Source organism: Aplysia californica, unplaced genomic scaffold, assembly GCF_000002075.1.
Source record: "Aplysia californica isolate F4 #8 unplaced genomic scaffold, AplCal3.0 scaffold00875, whole genome shotgun sequence".
NCBI lineage: Eukaryota > Metazoa > Mollusca > Gastropoda > Aplysiida > Aplysiidae > Aplysia > Aplysia californica.
This window is the reverse complement of record NW_004798145.1, coordinates 171,558-192,335: the sequence shown is the minus strand read 5'-3', so window position 1 is coordinate 192,335 and position 20,778 is coordinate 171,558. Positions and strand designations below refer to the sequence as shown.

The 20,778-nt window shown below is 38.4% G+C and overlaps 1 protein-coding gene across 2 annotated transcripts in view; it reads right to left on the bottom strand.

The window, feature by feature from the left end:
* Positions 1-632: 632 nt before the first annotated feature.
* LOC101860700 (regulator of nonsense transcripts 3B) overlaps positions 633-20,778 on the bottom strand; it is a 23,963-nt gene continuing 3,817 nt past the window's right edge. The window contains exons 2-11 of one of the 2 annotated variants that reach the window (XM_005110324.3): positions 15,660-15,766; positions 14,753-14,859; positions 13,377-13,475; positions 12,643-12,750; positions 11,878-11,960; positions 8,860-9,165; positions 7,413-8,113; positions 6,551-6,605; positions 4,741-4,956; positions 633-1,328 (exon numbers count right to left, since the gene is read on the bottom strand). In XM_005110324.3, coding sequence (XP_005110381.1) covers positions 1,215-1,328; positions 4,741-4,956; positions 6,551-6,605; positions 7,413-8,113; positions 8,860-9,165; positions 11,878-11,960; positions 12,643-12,750; positions 13,377-13,475; positions 14,753-14,859; positions 15,660-15,766 — 1,896 coding nt within the window. In that variant the 3' untranslated portion in view covers positions 633-1,214. The remainder of the gene's footprint in view (positions 1,329-4,740; positions 4,957-6,550; positions 6,606-7,412; positions 8,114-8,859; positions 9,166-11,877; positions 11,961-12,642; positions 12,751-13,376; positions 13,476-14,752; positions 14,860-15,659; positions 15,767-20,778) is intronic. The other variant, XM_005110325.3, reaches the window with a different exon arrangement.

The following is a 20,778-nucleotide window of genomic DNA, read 5'->3' as shown; positions in this document are numbered from 1 at the left end:
TCACACAGATTTAAGATTTCTCATGGTAAAAGACATGATATTCGTAGTCAGTTTAAACAGATTTTGGAGAGATCTGTCGGGCCTTTTTAAAATTAACAATTATTTATTCATAAGCTTGAAACTAAAATAAGACAAATTGGGTACTCTACAAACACTTGTCTAGAACAAAAACAAAGGCACAGAAATTAACCATTCTAACGCAGAATAAATCTCAAGACTTTGAGCTTTCAGTACATCCACGTAATGGTTTGCTGTGTGGGATGGGGAAGAAGTTATACCGTTTTAAACATAGTCAAAAATGCAAACTTCCTAACTGACACCGGCAAAGTCGCTTCAGGGCTCATTAACCCCGTGACCCCAAGCCGGAGAGCTCAGGTGGGCTGCTGAGTCACGCTAACTAAAGGTAATAGAATCGGGCGAAAAGTGACGCCGTGGGTAGCTCATGTGGTGTCTTCCAGCCACCAGCCAACCCAATGAGAGACGATGTAGAACAACAATTTTTCAAGTAGTTTCACCATAACCCAACCCGCCTAAAAATCAATCATAGTTCTACATTCAGCAGTCTGGACCTGCTCACGAATTGGGCATTGCAGCGCAGAAACTTATACTATCTTCAACTCTTTTCTATTGTCTTATTTCTTCTTCCACTTCCATACAGCAAATGGCAGACCAAGAAAAGTATCTACTTAAGATTTTGTAAATGGTGGATGTCTTTTACGTCTTCCACAAACCATGATCCCTTTTCCAACGAGCTGAAGATACTACTACCATAGTCCTGAGACAGACCAGATATCAATCTTTAAAAAAAATTGCCAGAGCAGTAAAACATTGGGGGCACATGCTCAAAATACGGATGAGGCTCAGCTTAAAGAGTTTTTTTTCTAGGTCCAAAGTCCCTATAGAATACAGCTTTCCTAGAATATAATGGGCACAAGACAATTTTCTGTTCAACTTAAGTCTTACCATGGAGTGGAGCAAAACATTATTGACCAATGTTTTTTTTCAACAAGAGTAAAAAAAATCCTGAAAAGAAGCAAAAATCCACAGAATTTCAAATCTTCTTCGACAGTAAGAGTAGGAGCAATGCCGAACACATTTCAGGCAAACAACTGCATTTCGTTGGCACTTCGATCAGCGTAAGTGGACAGTGTCTTGCACCAGGCAAAGACAAAGAGACTCCAGAGATCACTATAACGTAAGTCAAAGGTCGTCCTTCAGCTACCATTGCCAGATGCTTTATCCTTTGGCGTATCTGCCACTTGTGGTGAGCCTTGCTTTTGTCTCTCCAGGGCTTTGCGTGGGATGTAGATCTGCCTCTCTGGGCGTTCCTGTCAGGGGAAGAAAAAAAATCACTAGTAGTACAATAGTACTGCCACAAAAAATCTCAAACAAAATACAGTTGAAATTGTCAAAGGTGGCTACCCATCCATCATCATCGCTTTTCTCTCTCTGGATCAGAGTATACGCCACAAACAAACATTTTCCACCTTTCCCTATCCTGGGTTGCCTCATGATTTTACCCACTGCCCTCCCACTGTTGAGGAAGAAAGTGGTTGTTTTATTCAGGAGGACGTCTTGGGCGTTGTCATTATGATAAAGAAAAAAACACGTGAGGGAGAGAGTGGGAAGTGGTCGTTTGAGCAGGTCATATTATCTTGGACAGATGCCACTTTGAGCAGGTTTGACTGTAAATGGAATTTTAAAAAATCTCAGAGAACACTAAATTCCCTCTTTGAACAACAAAGACGAAGATGTCAGTAAATTAACAAAATAAAACAAAAACAACAAAAAAACCATTTAAAAATACAAAAGCAAAAACAGAACAATTTTATCTCTATAGCTTTAAATTATGTTTCTCTGAACTAAGTTTTTCTATGGTCTTGGGTTATTTATATTTTTCCAAACTACAGACAGCTCAGCCAACTTCAGAGCATCTCCCTCGTGCTGCCAGTACATTCCAATCCGCCATCTCAGTCTCTGGGAACGAATCCTTAGCATCAGTCCACAAGTGCCCCAGTCAATTTCTGGTAGCTCACATATAAGTGAGAAAGAAGGTGCTGATGTGTGACTGTGTGCAGTTGTGCTAGCATGCACATGTGTGCATTTACTTGTTGAGTGTTTGTGTTTGTGAGTGTTTGAGTGTGCGTGTGTATACATGTGTATGCATGTGTGTGAGTATGTGTGTGTGTGTGTGTGTGTGTGTGTGTATGTGTGTGTGTGTGTGTATGTGTGTGTGTGTGTGTATGTGTGTGTGCAGAGAACTTTCTGAAAGAAAAAAGCACTAGTCAAACCTATCCAAGATGGCCATCCATCCACCCATCGTCAAGGAGAAGAGGTCACCGTATTAAGACAGATGGCTGCCCGGGGCAGTGTCATAACATACACAAAAAAAAAAAATGCAAAGGGGAAAGGAGAAAAGTGGTCATTCATACAGTTGAGTTGACTTGTACAGGTGGTTGTTAAGGTTTATTTTCCTATTTTAAAAAAAGTTTTAGTAGACGTTTTTCTGCGCTCGCAACTGCATAAGGTCATATGACCACCAGAAGATTAGAGGTTTTACAAGAGAGTAACAAACATAAAAAAGTAGAAGGGGAGATAAGGACGACAGATGTTTGATAGGAAAGAAGAAGCAAACCACACCAGAGCACCCGCCAACCACCCACAAGGTAGGTTTGACTACATATACCAGTCTTTGCCAGCCTGTGCGGTATCACCAGCTGGTGGGTGATTTGGTAATTTTGGTGGGTGGTAGAGATCACCCAGGTCGTCACAGGTGTTATTTTATGTCACTTGGAAATACATTTAGGTGGGCAATATGCAAATATTAGCCAGTTAAAGGTGGCTAAAGTGGATGCAGGCTATCAGAAGGTTGACATGCATTAATCTGTACCACTTCTTATCATCATTATCAGCAATAAATCAATCACAGTCATTTCACAGTTCAGTATCTCACCTATTTTCTCCAATTAACACTAAGAGAACTTAAAAAACATAAACCACAACAATACAGAACACTGAGATAAAAAGTGAGTGCACCCACCTCAGACACAGCAATGGAGGAAAACAAAAAGTAAGAACACACACATTGTCTGGCATGCAGAACTACAGTGAGTAAACACAGCTAATGAAAGGCCACCACCACACGGGAGGAACACACTCACAAGACAGTCAATTAGTCATTTCACCACTGAGAATTCTAAGACTTAAGTGCGCTGAAAGTTAAAGTTAAAACAGACTTGTACAATAATATCCATGACTGCTCATATTAATGCAATTACTGTTCATCATTTGACTCTACTCAGAACCAAATGAAGGGCAAGGAGGAAAATGTTGCGCATGCACTTGACTATAAGCAAAGATAGTGAATAACAAGATGGGCCACTCAGCCTAAAAAGTGTCCGCAGGAAGTATGCTCTTTGCTTCAGATGGCGCTGCAGTCTGTTTTGAAGCTCTCTTTCGTTTTTCCAGAAGAAGAATAGGAATAGCACCTCCTTGCGTGCGCAGATCGACTGCAGTTCATCAGCAGCTCGGGTACTTTCAGTGCGGAGTTTTAGGGTTTTTTTTATTTTAATGTCCTCTCGCCCTTCATTCTAAAGTCAAATTAAACGAAGAAAACCATCTCCTTTTCCTCTGGAAGAGGTTTTTTTTGTCAGCGTAACCATTTTAAAAAAGCGTTCTTCCTAAATTTATCCCAAAACTTGCTAGTTTCACTTTGATTTTTTAAAACTCAAGTAGGGTAACTCTGTTCGCAAAGAGTGCGCTTTTGTGAAGAGGGCGCCACCAAATTTTGAGGACACTTTTTTAATTGGCTCAAAGAGAGAAGTGGCCCATCTTGTTATGTACTATCATTGACTATAAGGAGACTGGTATTTTGCCCTTCATTTGAGTGCCTATGGTGCGCACCGGTGCAGTAAAGTTTTTATTGAGAGCAAAGAGCAGCAGAATTAGCAGTGCCGAATCTAGATATAATATTATAATTCAAGTCTATAGCTTAAAACTACAGCATAAGACTAATGTGGGATGGAAACCTTGTAGACACAGCTATACATGTCTCTGACATAGCAAGGAAAAATAAAAGACTCTTATAGCTTGTAACTATTAAGGTGCCACAAAGTTTGCTAGATGGGGGGGGCTATCAAAAAGGGATTAGACTTGAAATATATATGAACTGTCAACTGAAACTACAGATTGAGTAAGCTGTAACCCGTCATTCAAGTCTATTTCAGTTTTTATCTTGCTGTAGCGTACCAAATTTCTTGCACCTCCTCAAAATGAAATAAAATTCAAAATCTTAATTCTATAACCAATTCGAGATTAATCAAAAACACTGAGATGAACTAGTACAAACCACAGTTATGAACTACTTATGAAAGACACAACATTACCAGAGGACTGCAGTAGCAGTCTTTGCATGAGACAAGTCAAGCATAGAGAAAATAGTGACTAAATTTGACTTCTATCTACACAGATAATATGCTTGTTTTCCAACATTATTTTACCTTATTTAACTATATATGAATATAAGATTTTGAGAGAAACATTATCTTGCGGAACATTAAAAAGAAATTCCAATAGCACAATATGACAAAAACTAACTTCTTAATAGCTAAAAATCCAACCACTTTTCTAAATCACTTGAACTTCAGCCCAGATACTTACAATTTATTTTGAACCTGCTGCTTACATTTACCCACCACCGGCGGTTCTACCTCATTATTTCTACAGCTCAGTCTGAATTACCTTCCTCTTCCTCTTTCTGTCCTCGACCTCTGCCCCACTGTCTCCTCCTTGTGTGTCCCCACCTCCTCTTCCTCCTTCCTCCTTTCCATGCCTAGCTACAGGGGGGGTGTCTGGGGTTCCTCCTCCTTTCTCTGATTGGCTGTCCACCTCACCTTTGACCCTGCTGCTTTTGCCCTCTCCAGTGCTAGAGGGGCCTCTAAACGATCTCTCCGAATCCTTATGCAAACAAAAGGTACACAGCAACCAACATGACAGTCAAAAATTGAAAAAAGAAAATGTGGCAGAAAAAAATTCCGATCACGTGAGAAAGAAAGAAAAATGATTCAAATCAAAGCACGGAGAAATACAATACCAAGAAACATGTAGTGAGCATTCAAATATTCCGAAAAGAAACACTCGCAGAAACAGCACACTCTGAAGTGAGGAAAATGTAAACAACATCCACAGTATGCAACTTAAAAAACAGGTTGTGCTTTGGCAAGAGAAATTCTTCTTCCACAAATTTAGAGAGATCTTTACTGTGGACCCAGTAGTAGAAATTTGATGTTTGATGGCTATCTCAATCTCTTTCTGTGCTATGCATTGATGTAAGATGGCTATCTTTAACTCTTTTAGTGCTATGCCTCCATTTATATTGCCAACTTTCGTTACAGTTTACACAATATGACTATGTGTTGATAATTATGGCATGGAAACAGATAATAATTAAAAATGTTAAACCCCTTTCTATTTCAAGAACCCAATTCTGGGGATAATTACAGTGTATCGATAACGCTTTCTGTGTTCAAGACCTTAACAGCTACTAGTAAAACCCATTTTCCTTGAAGTAGAAGTTACGGAGTTCTGTTGTACAGGCCAATGTGTTAAATGGAAGGCTACTGGAAAAGTACAGAGTTATGTGGAACGTCAAAGGGAAGCAGGTGCGGAGTAAAACAAAACACTACAACACCAGAAAGAAAAACATTACTGAGGAAGACAAAATGATTTTCTCAGATAAAAACACAACAAAGTGACAATAACACTCTCACGCTGAAGATTAGAATGAAGAATCTTTGGACCAATTGTGCCACTCGTTTAGACCAACTAGATTAAACTAGTAAATCAAAATCTTAAACACACTGCATGAAATGAAGTGCGGGTATTCTATTATTAATCCTTTGAGCCCTGAGCTCCTGAGGATACTGTGCCCCACTGCCTGAGCTCCTGAGCCATATATAACTTACATTCATATGACCATCAGAATCACATTCCATATCCCACTCAGAATTGTCCTCACCATTACCAGCAACCAATTCAGAAAGATTTTCAAAGTAATCACCAACGTCCGATGTATTGAACACTGTTTTCCATGCATGTTCTGTCTCAGATGGGCCAGGCTGGGAATAGGGTCTCGCTCACCACTGTACCGGTGGCTAGGCACACGGGCAGTTTTACACTTGGGCTCAAAGGGTTAAAGGCACTACATGTAATTTATATTTATGGTTATTTCATATATATATAACATAAAAATCCCATTTTCCTTAAACAAATGAGCTACTTTTTTACTTCAGAATACCAGACAAAAGTATCACCTGGGGGTAAAAAAAAACAACACCAAAAAAACAAACAAGTTTCTTTAACAAACATGTATATTCTATGGCTATAAGAAACATACAACATAAAAACAGAAACAAGGAAAAAAAGAAATACAAAGAAAAAGTAAATAAGACTAAAGACACAATATTTAATATTCAAAGCAAGAACGACACTAATGAAATACATATATAAATAAAACATAAAAACACCGAAAGAGAATACAACAAACTCTCACCTTCTGTCTATCCTTTTCTTCTCTTGGGACATCTTTGGCACCTGTGTCCTTTCCACTACAAAAGAAAAAGAAGAAAAATGAATAAGCAAAGACTGTCATTTTCATCATCTACTGTTTCCATACTGAACACATCTGAGCATCTTATTGAGGGTCTTTGAGACCAAAGTTTTTGCCAATGCAGGTTTGCCAAGTAATGTAGATGTGACAATGTTCAGATGGGTGGTCAACAGGGGAAGTACTTGGGACATTACTTCTTGCTTTAACAAAAGGAGCACCTGAGCAAAAGCAACCACCCATCTGTCCATCACACTCTAAAGTGAAAAAGTTGGTTCTAATTTCCTTTCCATTGTATTTTTGTTTTTGTAAAGTGTTTTACGGCACTCGCAACTGCATAGGTCATATGAGCGCGCGGGACACACCTAATATTTTCAGTTGGTAGGAAATTTTGAATTTTGCTCGGGTGGCGGCCGAAGCCTACTCTTATCGATTTTAGACCACCAAGGGATCTTTAACGTGCGCAACTTGCACACGAGCCCTCCGAGATTTTTCGCCCTTGTCCGAGAAGGCTTCCATTGTATGACAGTGCAAGCTTAGAATAGCATTGGAAACTAAATTGCTTCAAAGGCAAAACAAAAGTGCACTATTAATAACAACAGAAAGAATGACGCTGTATGCCTTGAATATCAGTGGAAACTATATTGCTTCAAAGGCAAAATGTAAGAACCTTTTGAACTTATCTTGGAGCATTGATGTAAAACTGTCAAATTGGGGAGACAAAAACAGGTTGACTGGAAACAGAAGTGGAAATTCTGATGATCGCAGGAAAAGTGGCACAGATATGCTGCTTCAAAGTGTGACTTACCTTGACGAGCCGGCCTCCCTTTCCTTCTTGTTATCCAGTCTCCCATCATCCTTGCCACCTCGCTGCTGCCTGCCAGATTCTGGCCTCCCTTTTTCTGCAGGTCGCTCTTTTTCGTACTTTCTCCTGTCGGTCTCCACGTCCTTCTTCTTCCAACCATCCCCTCCACCTTTACGATCATCCCTGTTCCTCCCTCCTCCTCCCCCTCTTTCGTCCCTGTATTTCTCCCTAGCCCCATAACCTCCACGGTCCCCTTTATCTTTATTACCAAGGTTGCCTCCTCCTCTTTCTTTCTCGTGATATCTGTCACTCCCACCTCTCTCTCCTCTATCTTCCCTGAACCTCGTTCGGTCTCTGTCCTGCCTCTTTCTATCCTCCTCATCCCGATACCCACGGCCTCCATGATCACCCCAATCCTTCCTTCCTTTTCCTCTGTCTCTCTCCTCATTACCCCTCTCTTTATCCTTCACAGACCTCGGTCTGTCCTTCTCTCCATCTCGTCTCCTGTCGTCTGACCACTTATCCCCAGGCCTCTTCCCTCTATTCTCCTCATTCTTCCATTCTCTTACCTCTCTTCCCGACTCTACGCGGCCTGGTCTACCCTCTTTTTCCCTTTCAGCAATTTTCTTCCCTCCTTCCGTTTTACTTTCCACTTCTCCCTCTTTTTCTCCCTTTTGCGTCTCTCTGTCAGTGTTTTTCAATAGCTGGAAAGAACCCACAAAAAAACAAACATCAAATTTCAAGCTGTTGCGTACATTGACATGTGTGAGAACATTACAGCTAATATGGGAAAATATTCAAAAGACAAATGCAGGTCTTTGGAACTTATTTCACTTCTCTTCAATAATTGAACTTCTGCTTATTTCCAATTAAATTCAATGGCAAGATCTTTCATCTCTACCGTTCAAAAATATTCAGTTACAAAACATGCTGCAACCAAGGATTCTTGTATTAATTAAGTTAATTTCTCTTGTTTATTCTCATACAGATCATGATTCAGATCAACTTTCTACATTTTCCTGTTTTTTGGATACAACACATTTTGTCATAGTGCCCTTCACATTTAGATAACACAATTTTGACAGAAACAGGCAGAGAAAAACACTTTTGTCAAATTGTTTACACTAAATGAAACAAACATCAAAACGGGTTTAATTTCAGGTAAAGAGAAGCACATCGTCACAATAACGACCACTTAGGGAAAGTAAAGGTGAGATAGACAGACAAACACCAGAGGAGGAGAGAGACTTACAAATAGAGCCTTCGTATTCTTCTACAACTGAACAGACTTTATTTTCACCTCTTCATCGCACTGTTGCATCTTGGTAACAGTCATATAAAGCACTTAACTTCAACAATTATTCTATGGCAGAAATAATTTCACATGTCTTCACCAATACTGAGCAGTCTCTCTCTTTTTCTCTGTCTGTCTCTTTCACACAGCCCTTACCACTACAGGCTGCCTAGCAGCTCCTTCCCCTTCTTTCGAGGACTTCTTCTCTCCATTCCTGTCCTCCTTGTACTTGTCTGACTTGGGAGGGTCTCGCTCTCTCTTCCTATCCTTGTCCCTATCCCTCAGTCGGTCTTTGTTGCGATCCCGACGGCGGTCTCGATCACGGTCACGGTCCCTATCGCGATCCCGATCACGCAGCCTCTCCTTCTCCGCCCTCCTCTTCTCAGACTCATCTTTGGATGACCTCTTCCTGTCCGCCTCCCGGTCACGGGCACTTCCGCGACGACGCTCTTCTTTAAGTTTCTGCAGAAGTACAACATCAAAACACTTTATCTCCTAAGGAGCTAAGTAGGACACAGAACTATGACAGTAAAATTACTTGAGAAGAAAAAAGGTTCATGGAGGAACACTTTTTTCTCTCTCAAGAAATAAAATGGGCAAAAACATTAAAGAATCATATTTCTTTTATTCTACAAATTTCCATAAAATAAAAATGGCACCTATGTAACATGAAAAATTTAGTAAAAGATAATTACTCAACAGAAAAACATCAAACAAAAGTAGAATTTTACTGCTCGTTGATATTGACGGCTGACCTGAATAACTAACATCAACACAGTATGCATGAGTGCACATACATTCACACAAATGAACATTCCAAACTTCAGTGCTCAGTAAAAGTCTGCTTGTGCCCTCCCCCTTATTCATTAGATAAATAAGTAAAAATGTCTTCCGCACATGATGTCATCGTGACCAACATGTGGTCCTGCCGACAGCCATGATCCTGAAGGTGCGGAATAGTTCCAAGTAATTTCTAAATGGGGGGCTCAAGTAGACTTTTACTAAATGTTCCACATTTGGAATTGTGTAAAATTTGTTTCAGCTATTATCAGCATTATCTCTTCCTAAATAGTACTCAAGATGTTTGGAGTCTGTTGTGGGCTAAGGGCAGTTGAGCTAATACAGCCTATCCTGTCCAAGACAACCACCCGGGTCTGCAAAACAAGGATGTTTGGGTCAAATATTCGATTAACTTTGACCATCTTTGGGTACCTGAATATCTAAAGAATAGATATCGCTTGATGAGCCATTCTCTAAAAAAAGATAAGAGTTCACAGTTACAGGCGTTTTCCGGAGGGCACCCTTCCCAAAAATTGGCGCGTTTTCTTCAAATTAGCCCATGATTGGAACGTGACAACAACCATGTGTCTCTGTGTCACACTAACATGTTAAGTATCCTTGTTCTCCCAAGCTTTTCTTCTTTCAAGACAATAAATGGTCAAGACGATCAAGATTTATGTATTTCTGGCACTTGAGCACATATATACGCAAGATACAGGGCTCCTCTTTTTGTAAATTTTGGGTTGTCTTGGACAAAACGAAACCCTGTTGCTAAAAATAATATATGACGTCAACATTCAGTCGTACAGTGCTGTGCGGTATTTGGTCTCCAACAGTACTTTACGATTACCATCGTTTCTTCTTTCACTTAGAGAGCCGTTTGGATTACTGCCACTGATGAAACTGTCTAATTTGCTTTTGTATTTGACAAGATATAATCCTGTTTCTGATCCCTCTTTTTTTAAAGTAGGCTACAGAGCAGGTTCATCTAAGCTAAGTTTCCCTGCATGTATTGGATGATCTAAGAGGTAGCTTTTACTCTCATAGTCATATTTCATTTCACGCTTACTTCCAATGTTTGTCCTTACAATTACCATGGTGTCATTATTTTGTGAGGGGGGGGGGAAGGAGAGAGAGAGAGAGAGAGAGAAAGAAAGAGAGAGAGAGAGAGAGAGAGAGAGAGAGAGAGAGAGAGAGAGATCCCATAAAGAACAAGTATTTCTTTCAAAAGAATAGAGATAGCTTCAACACTTTCTTTTTTTAGTATGGGGTTTTAAGGCGCCCGCAACTGCATAAGGTCATATGAGCGCGCGAAACACAAGCTAGTTATATTCGCAGTTCACTGTTTGGCTTAAAACATTAAAATATTTAAAATTTGGGGTAAATATATATTTTCAATCTAAAATAACCTTCATAAAAATTTTTAAGAATTCAATTTTGTTCTACAATTTCCCATAAAGGCCAATGGCTCTCATAAAATCCAAGAGCAGTATAGTCTGTTTTGTGATTATGGGCCAGGATATTTCAAAATATGGACTACTTTTGGAATATTTCTGATTTTTTGTCATTGTACTCTTATTTTTTGGAAGTCGCCCGGTGATATATGGATATTTTTCTTATTTTTCATGTTAGAAAAAAATCCTCGCTTTTGATCACAGATAATGTATTTGTGTATTTCCGTGAAAAGTTTGAGGCTTAAATTCCATTTTTTTTCTGTGGAACAGGTCAGCCACCACAATATGGCCAAAATTAGCAGAGGCCAACTTTTTCATAAAACTAAAAAGATTCTGTCATAATTCTTCTAATTAGACAATAATTAACTTATATCACTTGAAAAAACTGAAAGAACGTCAAACCCCTTGAAAATTCCTTGTATTATGTACATCGCCCGTAAAGGAGAAAAGTGGTCTTCTCAGACAGGTGGTCTTCTTCAGCAGTGTCATAACAATATAGAAAAAACACAAGGGAGGAGGTGAGAAGTGGTTGTTTGTGCGGATGAATGTTTTGAACAGGTGGTTGTTAGAGCAGGTTTGTCTGTATGTTTATTCAGGTGATTCTATTCTTCACTCATATTCATATTTATTAAATAGAAGGTGAAAATAACAACAACCTGTTCACACTGCACGGATAAACCTCCACGACTCAGTAAGTAGAGCATAGTCCAACAACATAGCCTGTTAACCTTTGTATAGCCAGCATCCACTTTTACCAACTTTAAGAGACTAAAATCTCCATACCTCCAACCTATACGTATTTCCAAAGTGGGACATCGAATAACACCTGTCACTAGGCGAGCTGTCACTAGGGAGGTGATCCCCATCATCCACCAAAATTACCAAATTGCCCACAAGAGGGCCCTACCGCCTACGTTGGCAAGTCTCATCCAACACTTACAGCTATGTTGTACTTTCTTTCTTCTCTTCGTTTCTTCAAGAAATCCAGCAATGGTGTGGTATGTTTTGCTCCTCCATTTTTGCCTGTGGAATGAATGATGTTAGATTTGACTTACTCATAATAATTATAATAGATGTATATTCTCAAATCTGTTTAAAGATCTGAAATGACTGATATATGTTCTAGCTGAACAAGGCATTACAGTAAAGTGAGCTGCAAAATCAAAGTCAATGAAAACTACAAATAAAAAAATAAAAAACCCACAAGATAAACAACTCAGATACTAAGCTGACATCACTTTTGCACTGCACAAACACTTTCAAAAAGAGAAATAGTCATCACTATATTTCACAAATAGGCAAGAGAAATGTTTCAAAATACCAACATTTTATTTCATGAGGACATTTTGCCACTCATAAAACAGATGTCTGGAAAAATAACATTATTTGTCTGAGGAAAGGCTACATCAACAGACAGAACTAAGCCAAAATGACAGGCTGCGCTGAGATATGCCATGTGAAACAGTACTTAAAAACAGCTGCTAGTTCTGCATATACAATAGTAAATATATGGCAGAGCCCAGCTCTTCTTCATATGCCAAGCCCTTTTGAAGAAGTACCAATTTTGAAAAGAAATGGCTGGATATGTGAACCTACCATTGATTCTTTCATCTCTCACAGTAACTCTAGGCATTGAGGGTCTTACTGTGCGGAAACTGCAGTCACAAATGAGCTCACTAAGGACAATAGATTCAAGATTAAGTACCTGCCATAGCTTCCCGAGTCTCCACCTCCACCACCATAGCATCCAATGACACTGCGGCGTTCTCCACGGGCTGAGCCAAACTCTCCACAAATTTTTTGTAGTCACCATCTACAGAGATCACACAGTTATAAGATTCTCTCAATATGTTATCACTTATGTTACTTTGCATATTCTTAAACATCAAACACATCTCATAAATGGTAAGATCCATATCATTGCTGTTGGAAGAAAAATGAGAGTACTTCCAAGAATTTTTACTCACCCTCTTCCCCAGCCATGTACTTCCAAGAGAAGCTGAACCTCATCATGTTATATCAAAATATTCACAGGAACTTCCCCAACACTATAAACAGCAGTATGCCTAAACATATATGTCTGCAAACAATTTGCATTCATTATGCATCCATACTCTATCTGCTATTTTGGTTTCTTTATGTAGTACTGTGCTTAAAGCCTGGTTTCTCAAAATCCTGTCTTTGTACTCTAGGGCACCAAAAGTGCAATATTTCATAAACAAGATGAGATATCTAAAAGGTACAAAATTCAAAATCCACTGTGTTCAGCATTGAATTTTTAAAATCTAAAAAACTCTCCAAATCTAAAAAAAACAACCCCCCATTAACCTCTTGACTTTTGATGTCTTTCTTCACATGCATGCACCCATGCATGCACACACCCACGCACCCCCACACACACACATGTTGACTTCAGTCCCAAAAAGCAGGTACTCTTACCTTGCTCAATTATGCCATTCTTCAGATCCACTTTCTTCTGTTTCTTTTTGGGAACTTTCTGAAAGGGAGCAAACTCCACCACAGCAGGGAACTCGCCACCTGTACGCAATTTCGTTAAACAAAAACAAAAACAAATGTGAAGCGTACCGACGGTTCGGTCCACTAGATCTAGGTATATCAAACTGAATAGCAGAAACTGGCAAAAACACTTGCTGGGTCTAAAAATAAGCAAGATTTTTAAAAAGTTTTATTAGACTTTTGAATGACTATTCTGTCAGAAAAATCAATTGAAAATCTTTAAAATTTGCTGTTAAGTGTTTTTAAAGCTATTTTAGTGAAAGTCTTTCTTCTGTCATGCAGGTATTTGTCAAATCTTTTATAGCGAATATCTCAGTATTTTGCCTTGGACAGCAGTGAAGCATTCCAAAATTGAATTGTATGTCATTTCGTTAAATATTATCGTATTCATTTGATATTGGTGTCATACTTTACTTTACTTTACTTTTCCGATCCAGCGGCCATTTGGGTTCTAGCCCTTCGGTCTGATATTGGTGTCATATGAAGGGGAATTATGTCTTCTTTGTATCTGTACCAAAAACTAAAGTTATGAAATATGTACCTAGTGGACAAAACAGTCAAGACTCGTCACAAATAATAATACATACAGGCATGAATGCGTAACACCAAACCAGTTAACATGCCACACAAAACTCTATGGACCATAGCACCAAACGCAGGCCTGATTGTTCAGTACTACAAATCTAGCAGTCAGCCCAAGAGAGCTCAGGTGCACAGATTCTATAATGCACAGAAGACTAGCTTTTAAAGGACCTACCACAACCAAAAGCCTCAAACTGCTTCTAGCAAGTTCAAGTATAGAGGGGTCTGCAGACGGTCTTATTTCCATTTACTTGATATTGAAATCTCAACACTTTTTGACATTTGTAAAAAGATTTTAAAAATGATTGAATAAACGCGCACCAAAGCCAAGGAAACCTTATCTCAGAATGATATCATCAGCCTCATCTTTTTCTACTAAAATGCCAAATTGAACAGGTTGAGTGTCCCTTTGAACACTGTAGATCATTTAAGAAGAGGCGCCTACGAATTTGAAGTCTATCACTAATATAACCAAACTAAATGGGTCGAGGGCTTAAATTCTCTCCCGCACAGCCTATGTTCAGAATGCCTTGTTTAAGATTCAAACCAGGGCTATCGGCTCCATACTCCAGCAAGATATCAAAAACTAAAATAACAGGGCACCTGATCTTTTTCTTAAATATAATGAATGCTAACTCTATTTTAAAAAAGCAGGATTGTGAAAAAAAAAGAATTTGATAAAAATATATGTAAGGTATGATGAACAATTTCATTACCTTTCGAGTCAAGAAAAACGTATCCATCAAACTTGTCTCGGAAGATGAAAATATCGTCAGGTGTCAGGAAATTAATGTACGCCCTTGTGAACGCATTACTACCAAGGCTATGAATATAAGAAAAAAAAAGACAAACAGATGAATTTACAAACAGGCATCAACAAACAAAATTCTCTTGTCTAAGAAACACAATACATATTATGGGAGAATTTTGTGCATGCACAATTCTCTTAAGAAGCATGAAATCTATCACTCCACAGTATCTTAACATTTTATAAGATAGGTCTGCACACTACACATAAAAAAATAAAGAATCATAAACATTAGAGATGCTTTAATTCTTCCAAATCAATTAGCCGTTGAATTTTTGTAAATTAGAATGTGCTTATCATCTCATTCATTATTATTCATTTTATATATTTGTAGCCCACTAATTGAGACATCAAAAGGTGAATACACTTTTTTTAACAAATATATATATGTAAAAATATGTATTAAAAGGGAAGGAATTCACGTTGACCTGTCGGACATAACAGCCAAATAAAAAATGCTGTGATTGCAAATAAGGTGAGTGTCTGTTTCTTATACTGAGCGCCCATTGCAGTTGGGATGGGATTGGGTTGGGTCGAGTCGGGTCGGGTTAATCGTCCGACTCGTCACCTGAAAACAAACCTGTTTGTTTTTGGGGCAACGAGTTGGGCGTCATCATCTTGGGGCGACGAGTTGGGCGTAATCGTCTTGTGGCACGATAGCCGTTTTGCGCCCTCAATCTGGCCAGCAAACCGACCCGACCTGATCCCCCAATGAACACCCTGTATTACATTTTCTCTCAGATACTTTTGCACCCCAAAATTAAAAAAATGAAGCCAAGAGTCATCCTGACAGTACCCTTTTACTTTTACGGTACCTCATGTCCGCTCTGACAAAGTAAAAGAAGTCATAGTCTGGTAGAGGCGACACATGGTTCAGGAAGTCCTCGGGTGTCAAGGAGGGTGGTAGTCGGCGAATGACAACCTGTGTAGGAATATATTACTGTGCATGAGAAAAATGTACACACAGAATTGAAATTTGAGAAAAAAGAATAACATCGACACAGAAATTTTCATAAAGTGCAAGGAAAAAGAAAGACATACAAACAGAAGTGACTCTGGGACAGAAAAGAAAAAGGATCTACCAGTGATACCCTCTAGCCCTTTAAACAGTGTAAAAAGTACGCCCTCCAATACTTAAGAGAAAACTACCATGAACATAAGCACACTGACTCAAATATATACGCATAGATATGATATGTTTAATCGAAGGATAATTATAATATGACTATCTGAGGACTTTTTAAAACATGTAATGTCATTTTTCATTTTGTGAAATCTTAAAGTGGAAGCGCATTTTTCCCCTAAAATGTGAAACTGTCTCCTTTAAGAAATATATGTGTCACAACATAGTGGAATCAGGTGCTCATCAATTTTAGGACATGTGGAGTTCTTGGTGTATTCTTAAAGCTTGTTCATTTGTCTATCTCTCTCTGAAAATATTCCCTTCTATCTCGAAGAGAAGTCAGACTATTTGCGATTTAAGGAGGTGGAGGTCACCAGGTTTCAGAGGTAAAATTATCATGAAAATGGCCACCAAAGTTTGGTGACTTCTATTGATTGAGAGTCCTTGGAAAATTGGAAAACGAAAGAAAATTTACATTTTTGGGGTCTTATATCTTTGTTTTTCAGTAAAAATCCAAACAGAAAGGTGTTTTTAATGGACATAAAAATAAAATGAGTTGAGCCCCCCACAATTTGGTAAAAATTGCCACACCTGCAGAAAAATGCTGGTATCTTCAATTTAATTATTTTGACGAGTGCCTGATTTCACCGTGGTGCCTCACATAAATTAACACCAGAGAGAGTTGAACATATTTGGCAATCCCAAATGTGTCTGAGATATCCGTGCTCAAAGGGAAAAAAATACTTTTAAACAAAAAAAACAAAAAAATATCAGCCCCCCTCCCTCACAAACACACACACATAAATACAGAATTTGGGATGACATAGACAGACAATGCTTTTGTTTTATTTTAAACAGATTTGAGATTCATATCCATATTCTTCTTTTCTCATCTGCCATTATTTATCATTTTTTAAATTTCACACAGAGGTGAATCCTTCCCTTTCTTTATTATATGTGAGTCACGACATGGTGGAATCAGGCACTCGTCAATTTTGAGGCATGTGGAGTTATTGGCATCTTCTTAAAGCTGGTTCAGTTGTCTTGCTACTGGTGAAAAAAATGCCCCTCTCTCTTGAATAGAAGTCGAGGCGGAAGAAGGTGGGGGTCGCCTGGTTTCAAAGGTAGAATTAGCGAGAAAATAGCCGCCAAAGTTTGGCTATTTCCACAGCTTGATAGTCCGTGGAAACTGAAAACTTACATTATTTGTACCTTTAATCAACGTTTGTCAGTAAAATCCACACCAAATTGTGTTCTTAATTGGACAACAGTGGTGTTAAGCCAAAAAAACGAAATTTGATAAAAATTGCGACTGGCAGAAAAATGCCAGTTTCTTCAATACCATTATTTTGACGAGCGCCTGATTTCACCACGATGCCTCACATATTGTTCTTTCAGTTATAATTTACTCTCCTCACTTGCACTGACTGTGTGTTTCTCTATCTCTGCATCTTTTGTGAACTCAAATTATACTCTTGCAACATCATGTGCATGTACATGATATAATATTTTTGTAAATATATCCTCGTAATAAATAGTACAAGGGCCTAATCGGGGAAAGATAGTAGGATAGTGGGAGTGGTAATAAAGCATCAGCAAATATAAATAATATTCGCCTGTGTTCAGGATTTGAGTACCAAAGTACTCGAGTACTACTCCAGTATTTCATGACTCTCGAATCCAGTCCAAAATTGTGGACTCGCACACACCTCTTCTTTCAAGACAAATTCACAAACAATTATTTATAGAAAATAGACCTAGGGTATATTTGAGGGTATTCTTTTACTTTCACTACTGACTGTCTCAGGCTCAGATTTGTTAATTTCTTTTTCTCGTTCTTTTTATCCGTTTTACATGAATATTGACTTTATATTCGTCACAAATGAATATTTTTTTAATAATTTAAATTAATTGGTGGTTTCTATTTGTTCAAACTATATCAAACTAAGCCTCATGGCGTAGTATATTCCGCGCCCCTGAAGGTTTTAAAAAATCGGGGGGGGGGACCCATTTATTTTCCCCCATAGTTTGATGTTTTGTAATCAGGTTTGAAATTTTCTTGAAAATTGGTTTTGGCCCCAGTGATAAAGTAACTAACTGGTTTTGGCTCCACCGAGCGCTTTAACTCTATATATTTACTATTATTTCTAGTCAAGAAGGAATACTTTTCACTGCACGTGCAGATATATGATCAGAGCTGTTAAAGTACTTTTTAAAAAGTACTTAAGTACAAATTTAAGTACAATCTAAAAAATGTACTTAAGTACAGTAAAAGTACTTTCCTATAAAATGTACTTGAGTACAAGTACTTTTTAAAAAAAGTACTTATGAGTACATTTTGAGTACTTTCTGCTAATATGCTAAAACACTTCAGCGCTTATGCAAAACATCATATTTTATAACTTATCCAGTATATTTGACAAATTAGGCTATTTATTACTAAAAATGTAAACAGTATACAAAGGATTTGAATATACAATGTATGCACTGAACGGTGGAAATGGTCCTTGAAGTTGAACAAAAAACAACCCAAACGAACAGACGCAACTAGTGGGTAAGTGATATTACGAATAGAACTTGTTTGAGCAAGACAATGTGATCAAATTATGTAAGTCAGTCCTAGAGGTCGGATAGTTCTACAGAAAGAGTATCCAAATTGAAAAATGTAGATACAAAGTTGCTCTTAAGAAAACATAAAATTGATGAAAATGGCCCGCATAGAAATGGAAAAGTGCATTGAATTCTTCATTAACAAATCCTCAAGGAATCAATGTAGCCTTAAGCAAAAACCGCCAAATAAAAGTTTAAAAGAAATTTAGGAAGCCTAAAAATTGTTAGATACACATTGGGAACACAGTTTCAGCTTCAATTGATTATAGTGGTCTGACAGATTTTGGTCACACTGTGTAGTCCACGGCGCCAACGGCAAACCAAAATACAATAGTTTCCTACAGTCTAGTAAGTGTAGTGTAACCAAAGTTTCTCTACTGCAGTAGGTCTCCACCTAAGATCCCAGTGCTCGGAAGCAAGGAAAATATGGGATCTTAGCCAAGGAAGAATCTACAGTGACCCATGAACTGACGTGACCCCTGGGTGGATTTATGACATATGGCAAGCAAAGAGTGGTCAACCTTGATGACCAATCACAGTGGCATGAGGCATGCCATAAATAATATTATTAAATACACACTCATTATCGTGAGTCTTGAGATCTTTATCTACGTTTATCCAGTTGCCCCTCCCCTTTACCTGTCCAACAATTTTAGCTTTCCATCTCTGATTGAGTCCCCCCCCCCCCCAACCTCCTTTGTCGTTACGCACCATTACGTTGTGACCACACCAATTAAAATTCAGGTTGTCTCGCAAATTCGGAAATAGAGAAAAACTGCTTTCAATGGTCAGGGAAGAGTTCACAGTTTGATGTGATCCCGCCTGGAGGGAACTTGTAGGCCCTACCCACCCAGGGAGTGATGTAAGTTTAGGTGGTGAGGTCAGATGCGAGTGCGATGTTTGGGGAAAAGAAACGCATCGGTCAGTTCACACCTTGGTGTGATCCCGTCTGGAGCAAACACTGTACCGTTTCAAGGAGTTTTACAACGCTTGTGATCACATTCAAGATAGTGGCAGATCTTTGAGGCGACGGGCCGTTCTTTGATCTCAACTTTTAACTCTTGGCGGTTGATCGGGTTTTTGTTCCGTAAATTATGATCAGAAATGCCTGCACTTACCCTTTCATTAAGCTACCAAAGTACTCAAAATGTACTTAAAAAATACTCAAAAGTACTTTTATAAAAAGTATCGGAGTACAGTAAAAGTACTGGTTTAAAAAATGTACCGGAGTACAGTAAAAGTACCGAAAATTGTAACGTAAGTACAAGTACCGGAGTACTTGTACTCCGTTACTACCAGCTCTGTATATGATGTTTGAGGGGCGATGAGCAAGAGGAAAATTAGAAATATCAAACCTTGCAAAACATCAAATTATGTCTAATTCATTCGCTACATATTATTTTGGGTTAATGGACACATTTTTTTCGGGGGGGGGGCGAAATGAGTTGATGACTACTGCGCATTTCACAGGTCTTTGGGGCCACAAATTCATATATAAATATCAACATATTATGTACCAAAATTTTCAGTATGGTTTGCAGAATACATCTGTATTGTTTATTGTGTATTTTTCAACTTTGGCTCCTGTAAGAAGCGATTATGCGACACAATTTTACTTGGATGCGGAAGAAATTTGAAAATAAAAAAATTAATCATCTTTGGAGAAAATTTTAAAAAATATGTTTGCATCTAGTCAAATAAATGATACATCAAAATAACCACAAATGAATATAGAACTGGAAAATATTTACAAATTTGCAGTTTCTTAATGCATTCCACGTAATTTGTACATTTGGATCATAACAAAATCTCTAAAAACGACAAGACGCATTCACAAACAGTACAAAACAAACGTATAGGTACATATCTTACATGGAATTATTCAGAATTGCCTTTGGAATAAAACCACACATGATGTCTCGAGTGGTATTTTTTGATGTAATTTTACTTTAAAAAATAGTGATTTGGGGGAGGAAAAAAATTATTTTTACAATTTAGATCTTGCTCTGAAATATATTGATTTTTCAATAACAGAGCAACATTGGCAATCTGAGTCCATTTTACAAATACAGTTGAACCTCTGAAAGATGGAATTGCAAAGCAGCCAGAAAAAAATTCCGTTATAGACATTTTTCCTCTTAGACAGGGGAATTTAGGCGGGTAGGGAGTGGGGTTGGGGGGGGGGGGGGGGGGGGGGGGGT